The 17,906-nt window shown below is 43.0% G+C and overlaps 1 protein-coding gene across 2 annotated transcripts in view; it reads right to left on the minus strand.

The window, feature by feature from the left end:
* The window catches only part of LOC119436514 (G-protein-signaling modulator 2), a 127,324-nt gene extending 110,030 nt beyond the window's left edge, over window positions 1-17,294 (minus strand). The window contains exons 1-5 of one of the 2 annotated variants that reach the window (XM_037703377.2): window positions 17,099-17,294; window positions 16,527-16,763; window positions 16,076-16,211; window positions 4,568-4,710; window positions 4,223-4,346 (exon numbers count right to left, since the gene is read on the minus strand). In XM_037703377.2, coding sequence (XP_037559305.1) covers window positions 4,223-4,346; window positions 4,568-4,710; window positions 16,076-16,211; window positions 16,527-16,750 — 627 coding nt within the window. In that variant the 5' untranslated portion in view covers window positions 16,751-16,763; window positions 17,099-17,294. The remainder of the gene's footprint in view (window positions 1-4,222; window positions 4,347-4,567; window positions 4,711-16,075; window positions 16,212-16,526; window positions 16,764-17,098) is intronic. The other variant, XM_037703379.2, reaches the window with a different exon arrangement.
* Between the last annotated feature and the right edge of the window lie 612 nt (window positions 17,295-17,906).

Consider the following 17,906-nt stretch of genomic DNA (forward strand, 5'->3'; position numbering starts at 1 on the left):
TACCATTTTAAAACAAATATTCTAAATCCCGCGATTTTTAGCGTTAGGTTGGGTACCTGTAACTTTAAGTCTCAATCCAATCCATAGACAAATCGACCGAAGTCAGAACTTGTTTTTGGTTGGGATTGACACAGTTTTTGCTGTGCTTGTGACTGGTTACGATGCTGCAATACGCTACAGCCTTTCGCAGTTCGACTCCGTTTCTTCGCGACGTTATGGTGACGCAGCGCATTTGGTACGACAGTCGCTTCGAGAGACGAGCAATTTCGATGGCTGAGGGGCTGGGAAAGTCAGCTGCGGCTCAGTGTCTCGACGTCAAGGAGTCAACGATTTGCGGATGGCAAGACCAGCGGCAGGCCCACTTTAAATGCGAGGACAGTCGGGAAGGCTCTATGCAACATGATCTGGCCTGGTACTGACCACGAATGAAATGACTGTGCGGTCTTTTAAAAAGTACTTAAATCTCAAACAAGCTCGACGGCACGGAAGATGACAATTCTCGGGCGATCACTTTTGGAGCAATGTAGACCGTTTATAGCGTAAGTCGCGGGAGTTGTAAAAATCCACGCTATAAGCGGTACCGCGTTATAACCAAAGGATGCTTTTTTGGCTTTTGCTTATGCCAAACGGGCAACCCACCTTTCAACCACAATTTTTTACATAATTCCCCCACACACACATGCAACACAATCGCAACACAGCACAGAAATCAAGTTCTCCTGACAAGTGCGGCATCAGCGGAAGAACGCTGTTCTTTTCGTCTGGAGACTGGTCTCCACGCGCACGCTCCCACTCCTGAAAAAAAAGAAAAAGAAAAAAAAAAGGAGTGCGCACTACCCCGCACCCTGACGGACGCTGCTATAGTGACGAAAACACGCGCCCTCCTTCCTCCAAAGTCTCCCACCCTTCTCCTCTTTTTTGTTTCGCTTTTCGCCGCTGGTCCCCACGCGCGCGCCCACACTCCCACTCCTTCGCGTCTGCGCACCCTGCAACCGTGCGGCCGTGCTCAACGCTTCCTAGAAAAGGCTGTGCTCTGTGCACTGATTTCATGGTCTCGCGCTTAAAAGAATCGCGCTATAACCGGTATTCTGCTTTGCGCGCCTACGCAATAAACGGTCCGCCTATATATTGAGTTCTATGGGAGATATATCGGTGGTCAAAAAAACCCACGCTATAACCGGTCCCGCACTGAAAGCGGTTACGTTATAAGTGGTCTGCACTGTAGTTTCACTTTCACGAGACTTGACTCGTCCTGGTACCCTCGAAGTATACTGCCAACACCTCTCTCGGCGCTGATTGCGAGCTTAGGACAGCGCCAAAAACACTTATCGAGGACGCTTTTAGTGCCGAGTCATGTGAAATTTCGCGAAAGTGATCTCCCGAGAAGACTGCCCAAGGAAAGCTCCGTCTCCTCTTCAGACGACCATGATGAATGAAGAGAAAGTTTCTGAATTGCGATTCCTTGAATAAAGGTACCATTTTTTTTTTTCCAATCATCTCGCGTTACATTAGCGGTTTTATTTTCTTTAGTTCGCGTGACTGGAAAATCGGGCCTCACGTCACAATCGTGGTCAGTTACATTTGGGTAAATACTGTATTGCAGACCCGTTATCAGCCGCCTGCAGTGAGTGTGCTTACGTGCCAGCCTGCGTCTGCTAAGACAGTACCAGAGAGGCGTCGTACGAGGCGGGTCGGCGTAAAATTGTGTAGTATAATCGAGGTTATTAATACATTATTTCTATGGGGGTTTTGCCGGGACGAAACCAATTTGTCGTAAAATGCGGGTCGTCACATAACCGGGGGACGTATAACCGAGGTTCCACTGTACTATATATAGAGGTACATACTTAATTATGCCATGATCGGGCATTGTGTGGTTTGAAGAGTTTGATAGCTTTGAAGAGAATACACAATGTAATTGCACTTTCCTAGGATAACAATGTACTTCCATATTACCTTGGATGCAACAATGGTGTGCGCTTACTGCATCAATGACAATATGGTAGGATCGCGATTTTGCTGGTGTTCCTGGAAATGCCACTTTACTTATAAAAGAGCATGAGCACACAATGACCTTGTAGCATCGATGGGTACATCAATGCACATCCAACGCGGGTCACCAAGCACAAAGCATGCATTATAAACTGATTTCCAAACATATACTTAAGGGTCTTTCATTTTTTGGTTTTTGTGTTTTTCAAAACTCCAGGGATAAAGATCAGGTGTTATTTTTAGAGGAAAACCAGGGACAAATGAGGTTTCTGTTGTCTGACAGCGAAAAGTTCGAGATTTTTCTGGTAGCATTCTGATGCGATTCACACAGGCTATAGTCTCATTTTAAATACAAACATTTTATTACAGCGAAGCTGTTAAGGACTCACCTTTCGATCGTCACGTCTGGCAGTAGAAAGAAACTCTCATTGGCCGTACGCTGTATGTGCGAGTGAAAGCGAGCGAGGGCGAGGGACGCGCACTTTCACGGGTGCGAACGCACGGCGGAGAGCAAACACAACTTATGTGCGAGTGAAAGCGCTCGAGGGCGAAGGACGCGCGCTTTTACGGGGAGCGAACACACGGCGGAGAGCAAACGTGACTTCCCAATGGAAGGGGAGTGGTGGGTGAGGAGGGCATTGTTGTGTCTGGCGGTCCGTCGGGACAAAGGAGGCCTCATCGACATGCGGGGAAGCTATCAAGTGCTCTTTACGCTTGTCGGTTCTCGCGGCCGGGAAGTGTCACCTAGGACTGATGGATGAGCAGTTAGTCTCCAGGCTGCCTCATGCGTCGCTAAACGGCAATGTCGCCCTTTGGTGTGTTTCCGTGAAATTACCAGTGTCGCTCGAACTACGACGAGGCCCGGCACCAACTGTGACGCGCCAACCTGGAGCCCTTTCAAGAGAACCGCCGCCCTCCCTGGAAATGGTGGCTTCCGCGAACTGACCGCTATGGAGAGGCGACTCCTGGCTGGAAATGGTGGCTTCTGATCGAGGGTGGTCATTGGCTAAGAATTAAAGTGCATTCCCTCGTCGAGTGAAAGAGGGAAACCAAAGGGATAAAACAGGGGACTTGAGTGTTGTGAGGACGCTCGACCATGTAGAACGCTAGGAGATGTAAACGCTACTACATGCAAAGATTTTAGCACGTTGACGGCTCGGATATCATGGAGCCCTTCTTGTAATATACCAACATATACAGTGTATATAAAACAGTTTTTTGATCTCCCTGGATAACTCCTCCCTTGGCACCTGGCACGGCACCATCCATGGAACCTTCATGGACGCTTGGACAGCGCAACAGCATCGAGGCACTCTAGACTGTGCGTGTGCATGCCCGCTCTCCCACTGCGGCGCATGCGTGCAGCCCTGCCGGCCTCTGCCGCCGACTCTTTATGGGTTCTCGCCCGCCTCTCCCCTAACAGTGTCGAAAACGGCGTTTAGCTGTTTATCACGTAGCCAGCGTTGTGACAGTGGTTGTGTGCGGTCACACAAACAACGCGCACAACTGTTCTCAACGGCGGCGGCGTTTTGCCCGATTTCGCACCGGACGCGCGCGGCGTTGGTGACGTGTTTATGAAGAACGTGCCAACCTTTGCCGTACACCCTATGGCGGTGTACTGTAGCTACCATAGGGCCATGATCCCTGTGGTCACTAAATAAATGAAAACCCTCGGATCATATATATTTCTCATTCTTTAATAGTTCAAATAACCAATCACACCATCACATCATAATAGTCATAATTGGAAATACATAATTCCCACCATAGTACAGCTTTGCTGGTCTTCCATCTCCACCCCAGTGGAAGTTCATAAAATCTTGTTTGAGGGTGCAAAAATGAGGAATTATCAAGCTTTACCCGAACACGAAGGACCCTACATACACTGTGCACTCAGACAGAAGCCCAGATTTCTCAATTGCCTGTGGTGAGGGACTCTGAGCGAGCAGGTGATGGCAGCCAGGAGAGTAACTTCCAGCTAAATCTCAAGCATGCTCTGGCAGCTAGGCCACAAGACTGTGACGTGACCTTTTGTCAGAATGGAAACAATGGACAGTCAGCGGACAGCGCAAGCCAGATAATTCAAGGCAGCCCAGTGAAATAACACAAGAGAAACCCAAGAACCAGAACTCTGAACAGCAGTCAGCCTTTCTCTGGTTGGATCTTAAAAGTGCTTTCTAAAACAAATTTTGAAGAATTGTCTGACATGAATAAAGCTCAAGATACGCACCTGCTCGTGGTAGGCAATGGCTTTCTTGAAGTTGCCAAGCAGGTAGTATGTATTTCCCAAGTTGCCGTACGCTCGTCCTTGAGCTGATCGGTCACCAAGAGCCACCATTAACTTGAGGTTCTCCCTAAAAAGACAGAACAGCAGTGGTAAAGGGGGAAAAAACTTTTTGTTCTTCTCTTTCTTCCCCTTTAAACCTGTATCCAGTGAAAACAACAAACTGTTCGGCAGCAAACAATGAAAATTCTATAGAAAATTCTTAAACATCACAGCCAGCAAGTCAGACTATAATACGATGGCAGCTTCTGCTAGGCCTGTAGCAGGCAACCACTAAAGTTATGTGCTCACTCATAGCAGTGGATGGCCCTCCGAAGGCAGTCCTGAACATCAGATGGCAGCTCGCCAGGCTCCTGCCGACTGGCACGGGCTATGTGCTTCCCTTTAGCATGGTACACATTGCCCAAGTTGTAAAGGGCACGTGCTTCTCCTATCTGCAGAACCCAGGAAAGCAAAAATCAGTAATGCACTCGTTGTGGCTTGTTTCCGTAAATGGAACCTAAAAATAGAGAATACATTTGCTAGTACATTGCTAAAATAGTGTTATACACCACTGCCCCAACTCCCCAATAAACCACAAGGCAGAATAAGAATGCACATCAAGAATGCGCATGCCTCCATGAAGTTTTTACGAGTTTCTACATTTACACACAAGCAATGGCTTGTAAAATCAAAGTTAAATTCATAGCACACTTTCAGTAATGCATGTGTCATTACATTCCTGCCCACCTCCCCATAAATCAAACATTATAGGTGCTAAATGACCAGCTACAGTTAATTCTTAATCTCCACACAACTTTTTTTTTTCCACGCACCCCAACTTGCACAGTACAGCACCAAGAGCAGAGAGACATTTTGATTTTCATCTAAAGTAACTGCAGCAATTATTCCAACCATGCCTTGCAGATTAAAGAAAAAAGGAACTATTTATGCAGAACACATGGAAACCATATCCAATAAGCCATCACTATGGGTGCTGATTCACCGACAGCCCTAAATTTCTTCTTTAGCATTCCAGTTCTGCCTTTTGAAAGAAATAATAAAATAATAATTATTAATTAATTAATTAATAAACAAATATGCTTAACCAACACTGTTTACCAGGTTCGTCAATGGTGGTGGCTGTAAAAATGCATCTGAGTAGCAGGATACGACCACCCTGTCTCACGACTGTCGTTAGGGTGAAAGAAGTAACAGTCATCATGCCAGAACCATGCCTCACTAGAATGCACAATACTTTGTGCATGCAGTGAAATTTAGCACAGACTGCTACTATACAGCATGATTACAACAGTGCCACTAACAAATTTTACATTAATATTTATACCCATCACAAAGTCTGTGAGTGAATACACGTTCTCAAATCTGCCAAACTTAAAATTTGAGAAATACTTGTTTAAGCCAAAAAATGCTAAATACGGTGAAAAACACTAAAAACTGTTGCATTAGTTACAATGCTGGTCGTTTACTAAAAAAATATGCCAACTTTGTTCTGTAGGGATGCTGTGAACAGGCATTGTACTTTATAGCCACAGCTACAATTATCTGTGCCACAGACAAACCCAAATATTCACGAATTTTTTCAATAAAATATTCATACAATTGTGGCCCAAATTCCGGATGCTGTTACACATTGCTTCTATGGAGTGGGTGGCAGCATTGTGGGTAGGTTCAAATAATCAAGTTAGTCTGAAAAATCAATGCAAATTCAGTTGCCAACTGTACTCGTACTGTTTGGAAATCAGTTTTGCCCTAAACTTTACAGAAATAAAAGAACTTAAAAATTATCTATATCATCAAGAATATGGACGATATGCAAAAGTACATAAGCAGGCCTTCCCCACAGAGTTAAATTTTCCTAACCAAGATGGCAGCATTCCTGTTAGTAGTGCTGATAAAGCTGAGACACGCGTTTGGAACATTGGATAGTGCTGGGAACGGATGGTGGCAGGAATGATGTCACTGAGCCAATTGTTGATACTTCAATTACGATTTTAGCCAGAGGTCCACTATCTTGGTTGCAACAAAGAATGTGCATGGAGAACCACATTTGCAGGTTTTACATATAGTCTATTGTAAAACACCTGAAAAAAACTTCCATTTTATGATAAAATCATAAAGGTTGGCAAGTGTGTATTACATATTTATCTCAGTTACATGAAAGAAACAGACTTCATTAATGTTTGGATTAGGTTAGGATACAGGTGGTCATCACAAGATGTTTAGACAACATTAACGAGTAGGTAAAAAAGATACTTTGGGCCAACATGAAAACGTGTCGGATAGGTACTTTAGCACCAAACCAACTGAAGATAAAAGTGTATACTATGAGTATATAGGGTAAACAGAACATGTGGCCACCACCCACTCCACTAAAGATCAGAATGCCAACCTTTACAAACCTACTATTCATTCAAGTTGAATAGTAATATCTATATCTCAGCAGAACACAGATACCTTAGTAGTTTGCAACGACTGCCTTCATGACATGCTAAGTAAAGCAAGCAAATTATTAAATGTTGAGAAGGCAAAAAATAACATGCACACCCAATTCTAGTTCAAAACATGACAGATTTTTTTTTTTTTTTTTTTAGTAAAGCAGGTTTCACAGCACACTCAAAAAATGCAGTGTTTTTTATTTGCCAAACTATTCAATGAAAGTGTGCAGAGGAACTGAAAAAGTGGCTGTGCCCAAAGTTAGCAATGCACATGCTTTTGATTTTCTTCGATGCTTGTGAAGTGCTTAAGACATGCTGGGACTGTGCATGTTGAATGAAGACTCCTACGTATGGCAAAAAAAAAAAAAATGATGACAAAAAATAACACTTGCACTCCAGATTCTTAAACAGTTCCACATAAATGGGATATGTTCCTTGATCAGGTATAGTCAGTGACAAAAAATAAAAATATATGATACATTCTCATCTCCACATTTTCTCTGCAACCATTCATACAATACATTTAACAGATGACAAAAAAAAATTTCTCACAAAATAACTGTGTGACAGATCACTTGACCTTTATGATCCACTTATAAATTTAATATATTTTCGGAAAATAGGCTCACAAACAGTGCAGATCCTGCCAATCTCACACATTTGGCAACTGCATTCGCCTTACAGTAGTGTTACTTTGCAAGCTCATATGAGGGAGTTGGAAAGGCTTCGAAAAACATCGAGTTGACTCACAGCAGAGATTGAAAAAAAAAAAAAAAGTCACAGGCCTGCGCGGCACACGCAGCACAGTCACAGCGTAAGCTGGTGGAGCAGCTTAAGAGTAGCAATTTCGGCACCACGCACAACAGGGTCTTCGCAACAAAGTCTCTTTGCCTCATTTTGACGAGAGCGATCTCAACTGTCCGCCCAGCGTCAATGAACTACGGTTTGTTATGCTCTCTGCACAGCAGTCTGCTGAGCCCGATGGTGCTTGGTTGTAGTCGCGCACATAGCTCTACGATTCGCTTCTTCAGTAGCGGTTCGTACCTTGCGAGGAGACGCCATAATGTGTACCGAAGAGGTACCGAGAAGACGTGGCGCACATCTCACATCGGGATCGCGTTTATTGCGCGCCTCGTGTGAATCGTATCTAGTCGTCTGTGCCTGTGCATGCGGCTTTTGCAGGCGTCTTAACTAGATGGCGCCACCATACTGGTGGAGGCTCAGGTCGTCTGCACTTGCGGGCGCGTTTATAGGGCCTTTTTCTGATGACGATAGCAAGCGCTTGTATGACTCAGTGGTAAAGTATACGACTCCCACGCAACGGGCCTGGGTTCGATCCCGGCGGAGGCTGGGTACATTTTTTCGCATTTCGGGCGATAGCGGTTACGCGGCGGCGGACAACAACGCGAACCGAAACGGCTGTTAGAATGAGCCCATAACAGCTTACGCTGTAAAAAGGAACTAACCCGGAATTAATATGTTACAGCATCAACAGCAGAAGAGGTAAGCGTGTTAAACTTAAGCCAGAGATCAAAAACGGAATACTTGATAGGTGTGATGAAAAGGAATGATATGCAGGGGTTAACTGCATAGCGATTTATGAGGGATGCGCCTACTCCGGATTAATTTTGACTACTTGAGGTTCTTTAGGGTGACCGAAATCTAAGTACATATGAGTGTTCTTACATTTCACCCCATCAAAATGCAGCTGCTGTGGGCAAAAATCGAAACCCTGACCCCATACTCAGTTGCAGAATGCCATAGCCACTGGGCCAGAGCAACAGATCTCTGTAGAAAGGAAGCCATTATATTGAACAGCAATGAATGAAATCAAAGGAGAAAAGATTTCGGATAAATTAAAGGGCACTTTACTACTATTTGAAGCCATACCAGTGTGAACTCAAGGTAATGCAGTGCTAAATAGAAGAAAATTTGCCGATGGCTATTGATGTGTAGCACATGGAAACGACGGATACCAGTGAGCATGTTTTATTAGCCTGAAAGGGAATACTTGTTATCTACCCAAGAGTAGCGTGAAACTAAAAAAAAAATCATTCCGGTTTCTCAGAAAAAACCTTCGCAGTTGGAGAATTAATCCTGGCCTGGGGACCAAACCTGGGACCAACACTTTTCTGGGGCAGTCGCTCTTGTCATCTGAGCAAACCAGTAGGCTACTAGATTGCAGGGTGAGGCCAAATTAATCGAGAACTCAAAGCCCAGGGTCAAATGACTGTGGTAAATCAGTTACGCAGAAGTCCCCAAGGTGGAGGAAGCTCGCAGATTTCTGCAGAACTGATTTGCCACTTGATGAGACTGTCGGAGCATTCATTCAAAGATAAATGAGTACAGAGTTCCCCTGCCCACAGCTTTGGGTCTTAAAGATACATAGCAGGGCAAAGGCTAATGAACCTGACAGAAGCACAGTAAAAGATGACCAGAGTATTAGCAGGTAATGACGGGGAACACACGTAATAAAAGTATGTTACCCCCCCACATTTAGGGCTATAAGTAACTTCATGATTCAATGGCTTGCAACATGAACCATGGATCTTAAGGGTCGAAAATAAACACAGCAGAAAGGTAAAACTAACAGCATTGTGTGTGGATGGTGCATCATGCACTACCCTGTTTCAAAGGGTATGCTCATAAAATCCGTCTGTCCCACTTCAGAAACACAGCCACACTTTACTTTCATACTTGGCATAAAATATACTTCCAATAACATGTGGTCTCGAGACCAATTAACCAATTGATCACATTTATGAAGTGATATGACAAACCTTGTCCTGAAATTAAAGCCAATTGATCATATGCTCTAATAAATGATGATGACCACTTTTACTTTTTGTTCACTCCATTTCTCATATTTGATTTCCTCATGTCATATATCCTGTTTCAATAAAATGGAGGTGGGCTGGCCCGCAGTGGTGAACAGCGATCAACCGACCACGTATAATGAAATTACGCAGCCCTTTTATCTCGGCAAGAGAGACTTTCCCCTTCCTCACAAGAAGTTAGAGCGCAGGCATTGACCCTCAGACTATTGCAAACAGGCGCGTATCCCAGCCCAGCTTTATTATACAACCTTTATCCCGACACATATGCCAGTGATTGCAGGCACTGCAATGACTTAATTAAATTAAATTATGGGGTTTTACATGCCAAAACCACGATCTGATTATGAGGCACGCCGTAGTGGGCGTGCCTCACAATCACAATTTCCGCAGGTGGTCCGGAAATTAGGACCACCTGCGGTTCTTTAACGTGCACCTACATCTAAGTACACGGGTGTTTTCGCATTTCGCCCCCATCGAAATGCGGCCACTGTGGCTGGGATTCGATCCCGTGACCTGCAATGACTTCGCTAGCCTAGACCATATGCTCTGGCGTTGCCCCTCATTGCGAGGCAAGGAACAAATAAATGAGGACAAGTGGCTCTCCGCTATCAAAAGCCCCGATGCCGGGGCGCAACTATGGGCTGTCCAGAGGACCCACTATGCGGCGGTCGGGCATGGCCCGACTGTCCTAACGTGGGAGCGGCCCGCTGTGCGCCGAGTCGCATACCTCAGGACTTTCATTAAAGTTTTGCGTCCATCCATCCATTCTCAGAATAAAGCTTCATTGCCATTTGTTTGCTCAATTTAGGTAAAGCAAGTTATTATTTGAACAATATCACTATGTTTGCGCCCTTGTACAATATACAGTGCTGCAGTTTTGCACTGTTCTCCTTCAACTAACACAGCACTCAACATGCATCTGGGGAAGATGCTGTTCCTGTGTTTAATTACTGTAATTGTGATGGTGCCCCAAATCTTTCAGTTGTCCCTCATGCAGAAGCTCCTCAGTAGACCGAACAACCAGTTCTGCATGGCATTCCCTGTATCAAATCATATAAATAAGCCTTCCTTTACTAAACAGGGTTGCACATAATTTATGTTTCATTTCGTTCAGAAATGAGAAAATATTCAATATTCAAAGGTTGTTTTCCTTGAATCAAATAACTTTATTTTCCCTAATCAACATGGCTTCAGAAAAGGCTATTCATGTGACACTCAGTTATTCGAATTCACAACTGACCTTCACTTCAACATGAACACGAACGATCAAACCGATTGCCTCTTCCTCGATTTCGCTAAGGCGTTCGATACTGTACCTCATTGCCGTTTAATCTCAAAGTTGTCTGCCCTTTGTATAGATTCTTTAACACTGTCTTGGCTTCATAACTTCTTGTCTTCACGTCAGCAATTTACAGTGGTCAATAACATTTCGTCTAAACTTTGCGACGTCACGTCCGGTGTCCCCCAAGGCAGTGTGCTAGGTCCATTACTTTTTTTAATATACATCAACGACTTGCCCGCTAACCTTTCATCCTCCGTTAGGTTGTTCGCTGACGACTGCGTCATCTACCGCAATATTAAATGTTTCGACAATCATTCTAAAGTGCAAAATGACCTTGACCTAACCAATTGATGGTGCGTAACTTGGCAGATGTCCCTTAACGCCTCAAAATGTAAGTTAATTTCGTTTAGTAGAAAGCGCACTAACTCGGTATTTCACTATTCCATTGATGATACCATAATTTCGGCTACCACATCGTACAAATATCTTGGCATTCATCTTTCATCGGATTTATCCTGGACAACGCATATAGCAGCTGTCTCATCGAAAGCTTCTCAATCTCTCGGCTATCTGCGCAGAAACTTGCGCAACGCACCTTATGATGTACGTAAATTAGCATACCTTACTTATGTTCGCCCACAATTAGAATACGCTTCATCCACATGGTCACCATATCAAGATTATCTAATCCGTATGTTGGAAGGTGTTCAAAATAGGGCAGCCAGATTCATATCTGGCAACTACGACTATCATTCAAGTGTTACCCGAATAAAGCAAGACCTTACATTTCAGTCATTGGAAGATCGCCGTGTCCATCGCTCTTTTATGTCTTTTTCACAGGTACATTCATAGTAATACATTTCACTGTTTGCCGCTTCATGCACCTATGCACACATCTCGACGCATTCACAATTCACTTAGTTTTGCACGCATTCATGGTCTAACGAAGGCATTTAACTCATCACCATTACCTCGAGCTATTGCACATTGGAATATTCTTCCGGATCACATTGCATCCATCTCTAATCGCGAAACATTCCGTGATAACTTGAATTCGTGGCGTATTCATATTGTATAAAGATGTTGTACTTTGCTTTTTGTAATATTTGTATTGTTGCCTTTTTTTTTTCGTCTGTATGTTTGTTTTTTATTTATTTTTTGTATCTTTTTTTTTTACTTGTAATTACTGTTGCCCCCCTTACTCAATGCCCTTCAATGGGCCTGTAAGGTATTTTGAATAAATAAATAAATAAATAAATATTCAAAGGAAATTTCGATATTCGAACACCCTCAGACACAAATTTGTAATGAGATTTCAAAGGAAAAGGAATATTAGTGATAATTAAGAGTGCTTTGCTACCAAGTTTACCTACCATAATAGCAGCTCTGCAGTTATAAAAGGATACACAATTTGCATGATGCATGTTGTAGTCAAGAAACATGCAATGCATGTTATGTTCAATAAGTACGTGGTGAAGATATTACAATCAATGGGCTATACTACAGCGTACACACAAAGCCTAGCAAAACATAGCATTGCAAGTTTCCAATTGGTACATCTTTATGGCCTGGATGCCTTAAACTCTTTTACAAGCTCAAGTGTTCCACTAAGTACTGGATTTCCTTTCTAATAAAGCCATCCCCCCTGATGATATGTAAAATAACAGAAACCAAAACTAAAACTAAACTAAATTTCACAATTCTGAGAAACTCTTACAGAGCTCCCCAATAGAAATTTTGGGACCAGTTTCCGAAGCTCTTTGCATATAAATATGGCTCATGCCTGATCCACTGCTACTGTGATTAGCCATCACAACATGCAATGGCCGATTGCAAGACAATCCTTCATAAAAACAGCTTCATTAATGTAGAATCTTTTTTTAATGTTTAGCTTAACTACTATACAAAAATGCTAAACAAAAGTGTCTGCGTGAGAGAGGTTTGTTCATATGCTTTGTATTTGAGACTTCTCTGGCCCTTCTTAAAGCGTTCCCTGCTTGGACCTTGAGACTGCAGTAAGTACAAAAGAAATAAAGTCAGCATTCTGGTGGCTATCACACTGTGCATGCATCTGAATCATGCATCTTTTCTAGTCTTGCTTAAAGGTATACCAAAAAGAAAAACCAGTATTCATGTGCCCTTCTAATTTCAAGCTATCCGTACATTATTAAATACTGCCATGAAACAAGGTGTCCTGGAGGTGTCCTTATTGGTCAGACTACTTTACACCTCCCGGGCACCTCTCGTGATCAAAACAATAAAAAAAAAATAGTCTTCACGTCCCAAAATCACAATATGATTACGAGGAATGCCATAGTGGGGGACTCTGGATTAATTTTGACCATCTGGGGTTCTTTAACTTTTTCCTTACCGCTAGAAATGTGCTCATTTTCGGTGCTTTTATGTTTTAACATTTTATTTCAAGACATAGTAGTCGCAACGTATACTGCAATACATAAAATTACAGACTGGTCACTGTTGTTCTGAATGCATGTATAGCAGTAATAATTGCCGAGACCATTCCTGAAATCCTTATGTAAAACTTCAAAGAAACACCTCAAGGAACATGAATGAAAGTAATAATTTGCTATTTTCAGTGCAAGCAATAAGAGTAAAAAAATCTGAAATATGCAAAATATGTACCTGGTTTCTAGTTCCCAACTTTTGTAGGTCAAATCATGCAAAAAATATAATGAAGATTTGTTGGCGTCAATACTAGCCATAGTGATGCCCATGCTATGCGGAAAAACAGTCGCTTCGCAAATGTGAAAACAGGTAAATTCCCTGTCGTACAGGCAGCATTTGTTTGTACTCATTGCAGCAGGCACCTGGTTTTTTCTTACTGCGTTCCTTAGGCTTGCGAAGCAATGCTTCTCAAGTCAGGGAAGCATGCAGAAGCCTCCTCATACTTGATTATTGAGTTCAATCAGTTTTTCTGTGCAAGCAAGGTGGTCTAGCGTGCTTTCAACTGGCACTGGAGCCTCTACATGCTTTATTCAGTACCTGTACAGTGCTGTACAGTCACGTGGAGCATTGCACAATATTGTACAGTAATGAATAAGGGCACTTGCGCAAGCGGTGTTCGAAATACATGATTAGACGGCTAGTCAAGCGTTGGTCAAAGGTCTGTCTGAAATAGAGTCCGTGTTCTGTGCAGGTGAAAACCCCACACGACGGGAAAGATTGGTCGTAATAACTTGTACAAACGCTGTCGAAGCACTGATGAATAAAAGCAACCCACAGTGGGGAAAATAAAGTGGCACATGATATTAGTCGTACGCAACTATCAAAATAATACGTACCCATGAGCATCTACCGTTGTTTGAGACATTGTTAAACAGCCTAAACGTCGGATCGAAAAATTGACAACACGAGAGAAGCTTCTGTGTCTTCACTGCTGCGGTATTTGAAATATGTTGCAGAGTAGATTAAAGTGCAAATTTTGCGCCTTTTTAATGAAGAAGTGCTAGGAGCCCTGAAGGCTGGTTTTGACGATACCTCTGGTCGAAGTTTTATTTTTCCAGACTCCCCAATCTGCCATACATCGTCAAATCTGACAAATAGGTAAAGTTCAACTGTCAGTTAAGACAGTGCATGATGTTGCTAGTAGAAGAATTACAACGTAAATGTTTAACAACACATATAGAAAACTGTCAATCAAATTGATCAATTTCGATAGGCATGGCAACAAAACAGTTAGTGCACGGTACACAGGCGTTTTTGCATCTCGCCCCCACTGAAATGTGGCCACCACGGTCACAATCTCACAGTGTTCCCCTCAGGCTAAGCATGGCTCACAACGCCTCAGGCTCATAACGCCTCAGGCTCCCAACGCCCAGTGTTCCCCTCAGGCTCAGGCTCACAACACCAAAGCCACTACGCCACCATGGTGGGTTCGTGATCATATAGAGAGCGTGATCAAGATCTGAAATACTAGTAAGCTTTTTTTTTTTACCGAAGTCCCAAATTTAAATGTAAATCAATCATTTCTTGATAAAATAAAATAAAAACAAGCTGGTTGATCTTGAAAATTAAAAAAAAAAAACTTTTTAAAGCTTGAAACAAACTTACAAAGAGCCTTTGCACATAGCCTGTTAGATAAGCTTCTGAAGAATTGGGTCATCAATGGCTACATGCAGCAAGCGAGTAATATTAAGAGCCTATGGCATTCTTCCTTTAGTGCTCCTGCTGTGCACTGATCCATGCTAATAGCAACATTCTTAAAACATACTGAATTACAAAGACTTCGAAAGATTTCTGTTTGTTAGAGAACAGCAAATACAATACCCCAGTCACATTCGATCTCGATCAAGATGGAATTTCTCTATCAGGATTATCTTTCTTCCACAGCTTGGGTAAAGCAGTCAATTGTAATCGAGAAATTTGGACCCCGGTCTAGCTCAATTGCAATTGAAAGAGTCTGTGTGTCACAAGTATTAACACAACATATCATAGCCCGGAGGTCACTTTGGAAGCACAATTATATGTGTTATTGTTAAATGGTCAGTACACTTTAGAAACATGTAGAATTCCTTGCAAAAAAATATAAAGACGGTAACTATGCCACACCTACAGTACACAAGACATGACGGTGTGGCAGTTAAAAAAAAAGTGTGCATTGAGATTTTCGCAACACATGCAAGCAGTTGAACAGTAATATTGAGCACACTTGACCATAGAGCTCACCAGATGAATTCATGGTTTCTCTGAAACTGAATCTAACAAAATATTATTTTTGTTAAGTGAATATACCTACGCTGTTTCAATGGTGATGTTCTATACAACAGTGGGGGAAAAACATTTAACCATGAGCTGCGATCATCAAACCTGATTCAAAGTAAAATTCAGCCAGCTAGCATGCCCGACTATGCAGTATGGTGCAGGTTATATATTTAGTGCATGTCAGCAGATAAAGGTGGTCGTGCGATAACATTACAACATGATGCTTGCATATGACAGTTCAGAGGTGAACATCCTAACAAGGTTATGTGCAAAAAGTTGGTAGAGGGCATCACTTCCCTTTCACCTGCTGTCAAAATAACGTGCTAGTGAAAAGAAATGAAAGGAGCGAACACAAAATAAGAATAAAGGCAAAAATAAAACGAGTGCCATAATGGTGTTGTACAGGAGTGGTGGTTAGTGAACAGAACCACCGCGCGACAGTTAAATGCACAAAGGGAAAATGCAACTAAGGACAAAAACAAGCAACACAAAGAAAACAAAGAAACAAAAAAAGGCATACTTTGTCGCCTTTTTCCCTGGATATGCTTAGGTGCCTTTCACAATTTGTGACTGCTTCATCGAACTTGCCCATCATTTTGAGTGTGTTGCCCAAGTTTCCGCTCGCCTTTGCCTCCCCCAATAAGTCACCGGCTGCCCTAGAGAGACGAAGGAAGAACGTTCCAAACGAGCAAGAAATCTCTGCTACGTTAACAAGCAGTCTGCACTATGAGAGAATTCCGCAGAGAACGCAGTAAGTAATAATAAACAAAAAACAAGCAAGAATTAGCAATTTTAACTTTCACGTAAAAAGTACGCAGCAATTAAACAAAAAGTAATAAAAACGCAAGAAAATTAGAACTGACACGTCCTTTTCAAAAATAAATAAAAATCACGGACGCTGTTGACATTATACTACTGCGTATGTGCCATTTAATGAATCCTGCAATAAATATAACCTTAATCGCACTTACTTGGCTGTATTGAGATCAAGAAGATGGTACTGCAGAGCCTTATTATAATCTCCGAGGTAAAATGAAGCATTCCCCAGCTGACTGTAAACGGCGCTAAGCACTCTCGTATCATCCGTGCCTACGTTGATCGCAGCGCTTAAATACTCGACACCCGAGTGGAAATCGCCTGCCTTGCACAAGCGTTCACCCTCAAGCGCAAGCTCTAAACAAGTACTTGACTCCATGCTAAGAAAGAACCTGCAAAAGAAAGGAGAAAGCCGGCTGAACGTCGCGCGCGCTGAATGACAATGCTGCAATTCCTATGCCACTGACCGTTGCGGCGCGCGCACGGGCCGCCCTGCTGACGCCTCCGTCGCATACGCTTAGCTTTACGTAAGTCGGTGAAGCGACCCGTCACAGAGAACTGCCACGGTTCTTAAATAATGCGCTACAAATCCAAATAAATATCAGGTTATCTCTACCATAGGCTTAATGACCAACAAACGTTACACAGGAGCGACTGTTTGCTAAAATCTGTTACACTACGTTTGAAGAGTACAAACTATAATCCGCGAAGATGCTTGGAGACTCACTTAGTGGAGGCTTGAAATGGTTACACGTAGATCAACATTGTCATCCCGCCGGTATAACAGCAGACTTTTAAGTTAAATCCAAAGATGGGGAGCGAAGATGCTGGAATTAATCTGCAGCGGTGGTCACGAAGCAACGTGCTTGAGCAGGGCACAGCGTACGTAAATGCGGGTTTGCTGTGAGCGAGAAGGAAGGAGATCGTAGGAGAGTGTGGATGTGGACGAGACGAACTGACGTAAGGTGTTGCCATGACAACAGTAGGCGGGACCGGCCAAGGACCTGCGCCGACTGCGTAGAAACCATGGTAGAAACCACGGCCCGCGGTACGGTAGCCGCGGTGTGGAAGCATAGGCTGCGGCAGCTGCATTTCCTAGGAGGGCTCAAATTGTTATTAAGCACTGTGTGATGACGAACGGTTGTATTAACGAAATTGCACATCTTTGGTAAATGAGATGGACTGCCAGATTTTTAATAAACCGCGTTCGCTTAGATAACAACTGACACGGCGCCATATTTGTTAAAAACTGAGAGAAATGGGTGACAAACTCCCATGTAAGTGATTAAAACGTGACCCCAACAATCATCTGGGACAAAATAAATCATACTTTCACGCGTGGTCAATAAAAGCAAAAGCAAGGACGTTTGTATCAAAGCGTCTAAGCAACTCCTCCGTGGTTTGAACCACCATCTTACTTAGGGCACGAAGAGACATCAGGGAATAATGGAATATGGGAAACGCCTTCTTTTTCGCCTCCTTCATGTTTGAGATCGTTAATTTGGCTGTAAAGATCCTATTCAATATATGCCTTT

The sequence above is a fragment of the Dermacentor silvarum genome, chromosome 1 (genome assembly GCF_013339745.2).
Source record: "Dermacentor silvarum isolate Dsil-2018 chromosome 1, BIME_Dsil_1.4, whole genome shotgun sequence".
In the NCBI taxonomy this organism is placed as follows: Eukaryota; Metazoa; Arthropoda; class Arachnida; order Ixodida; family Ixodidae; genus Dermacentor; species Dermacentor silvarum.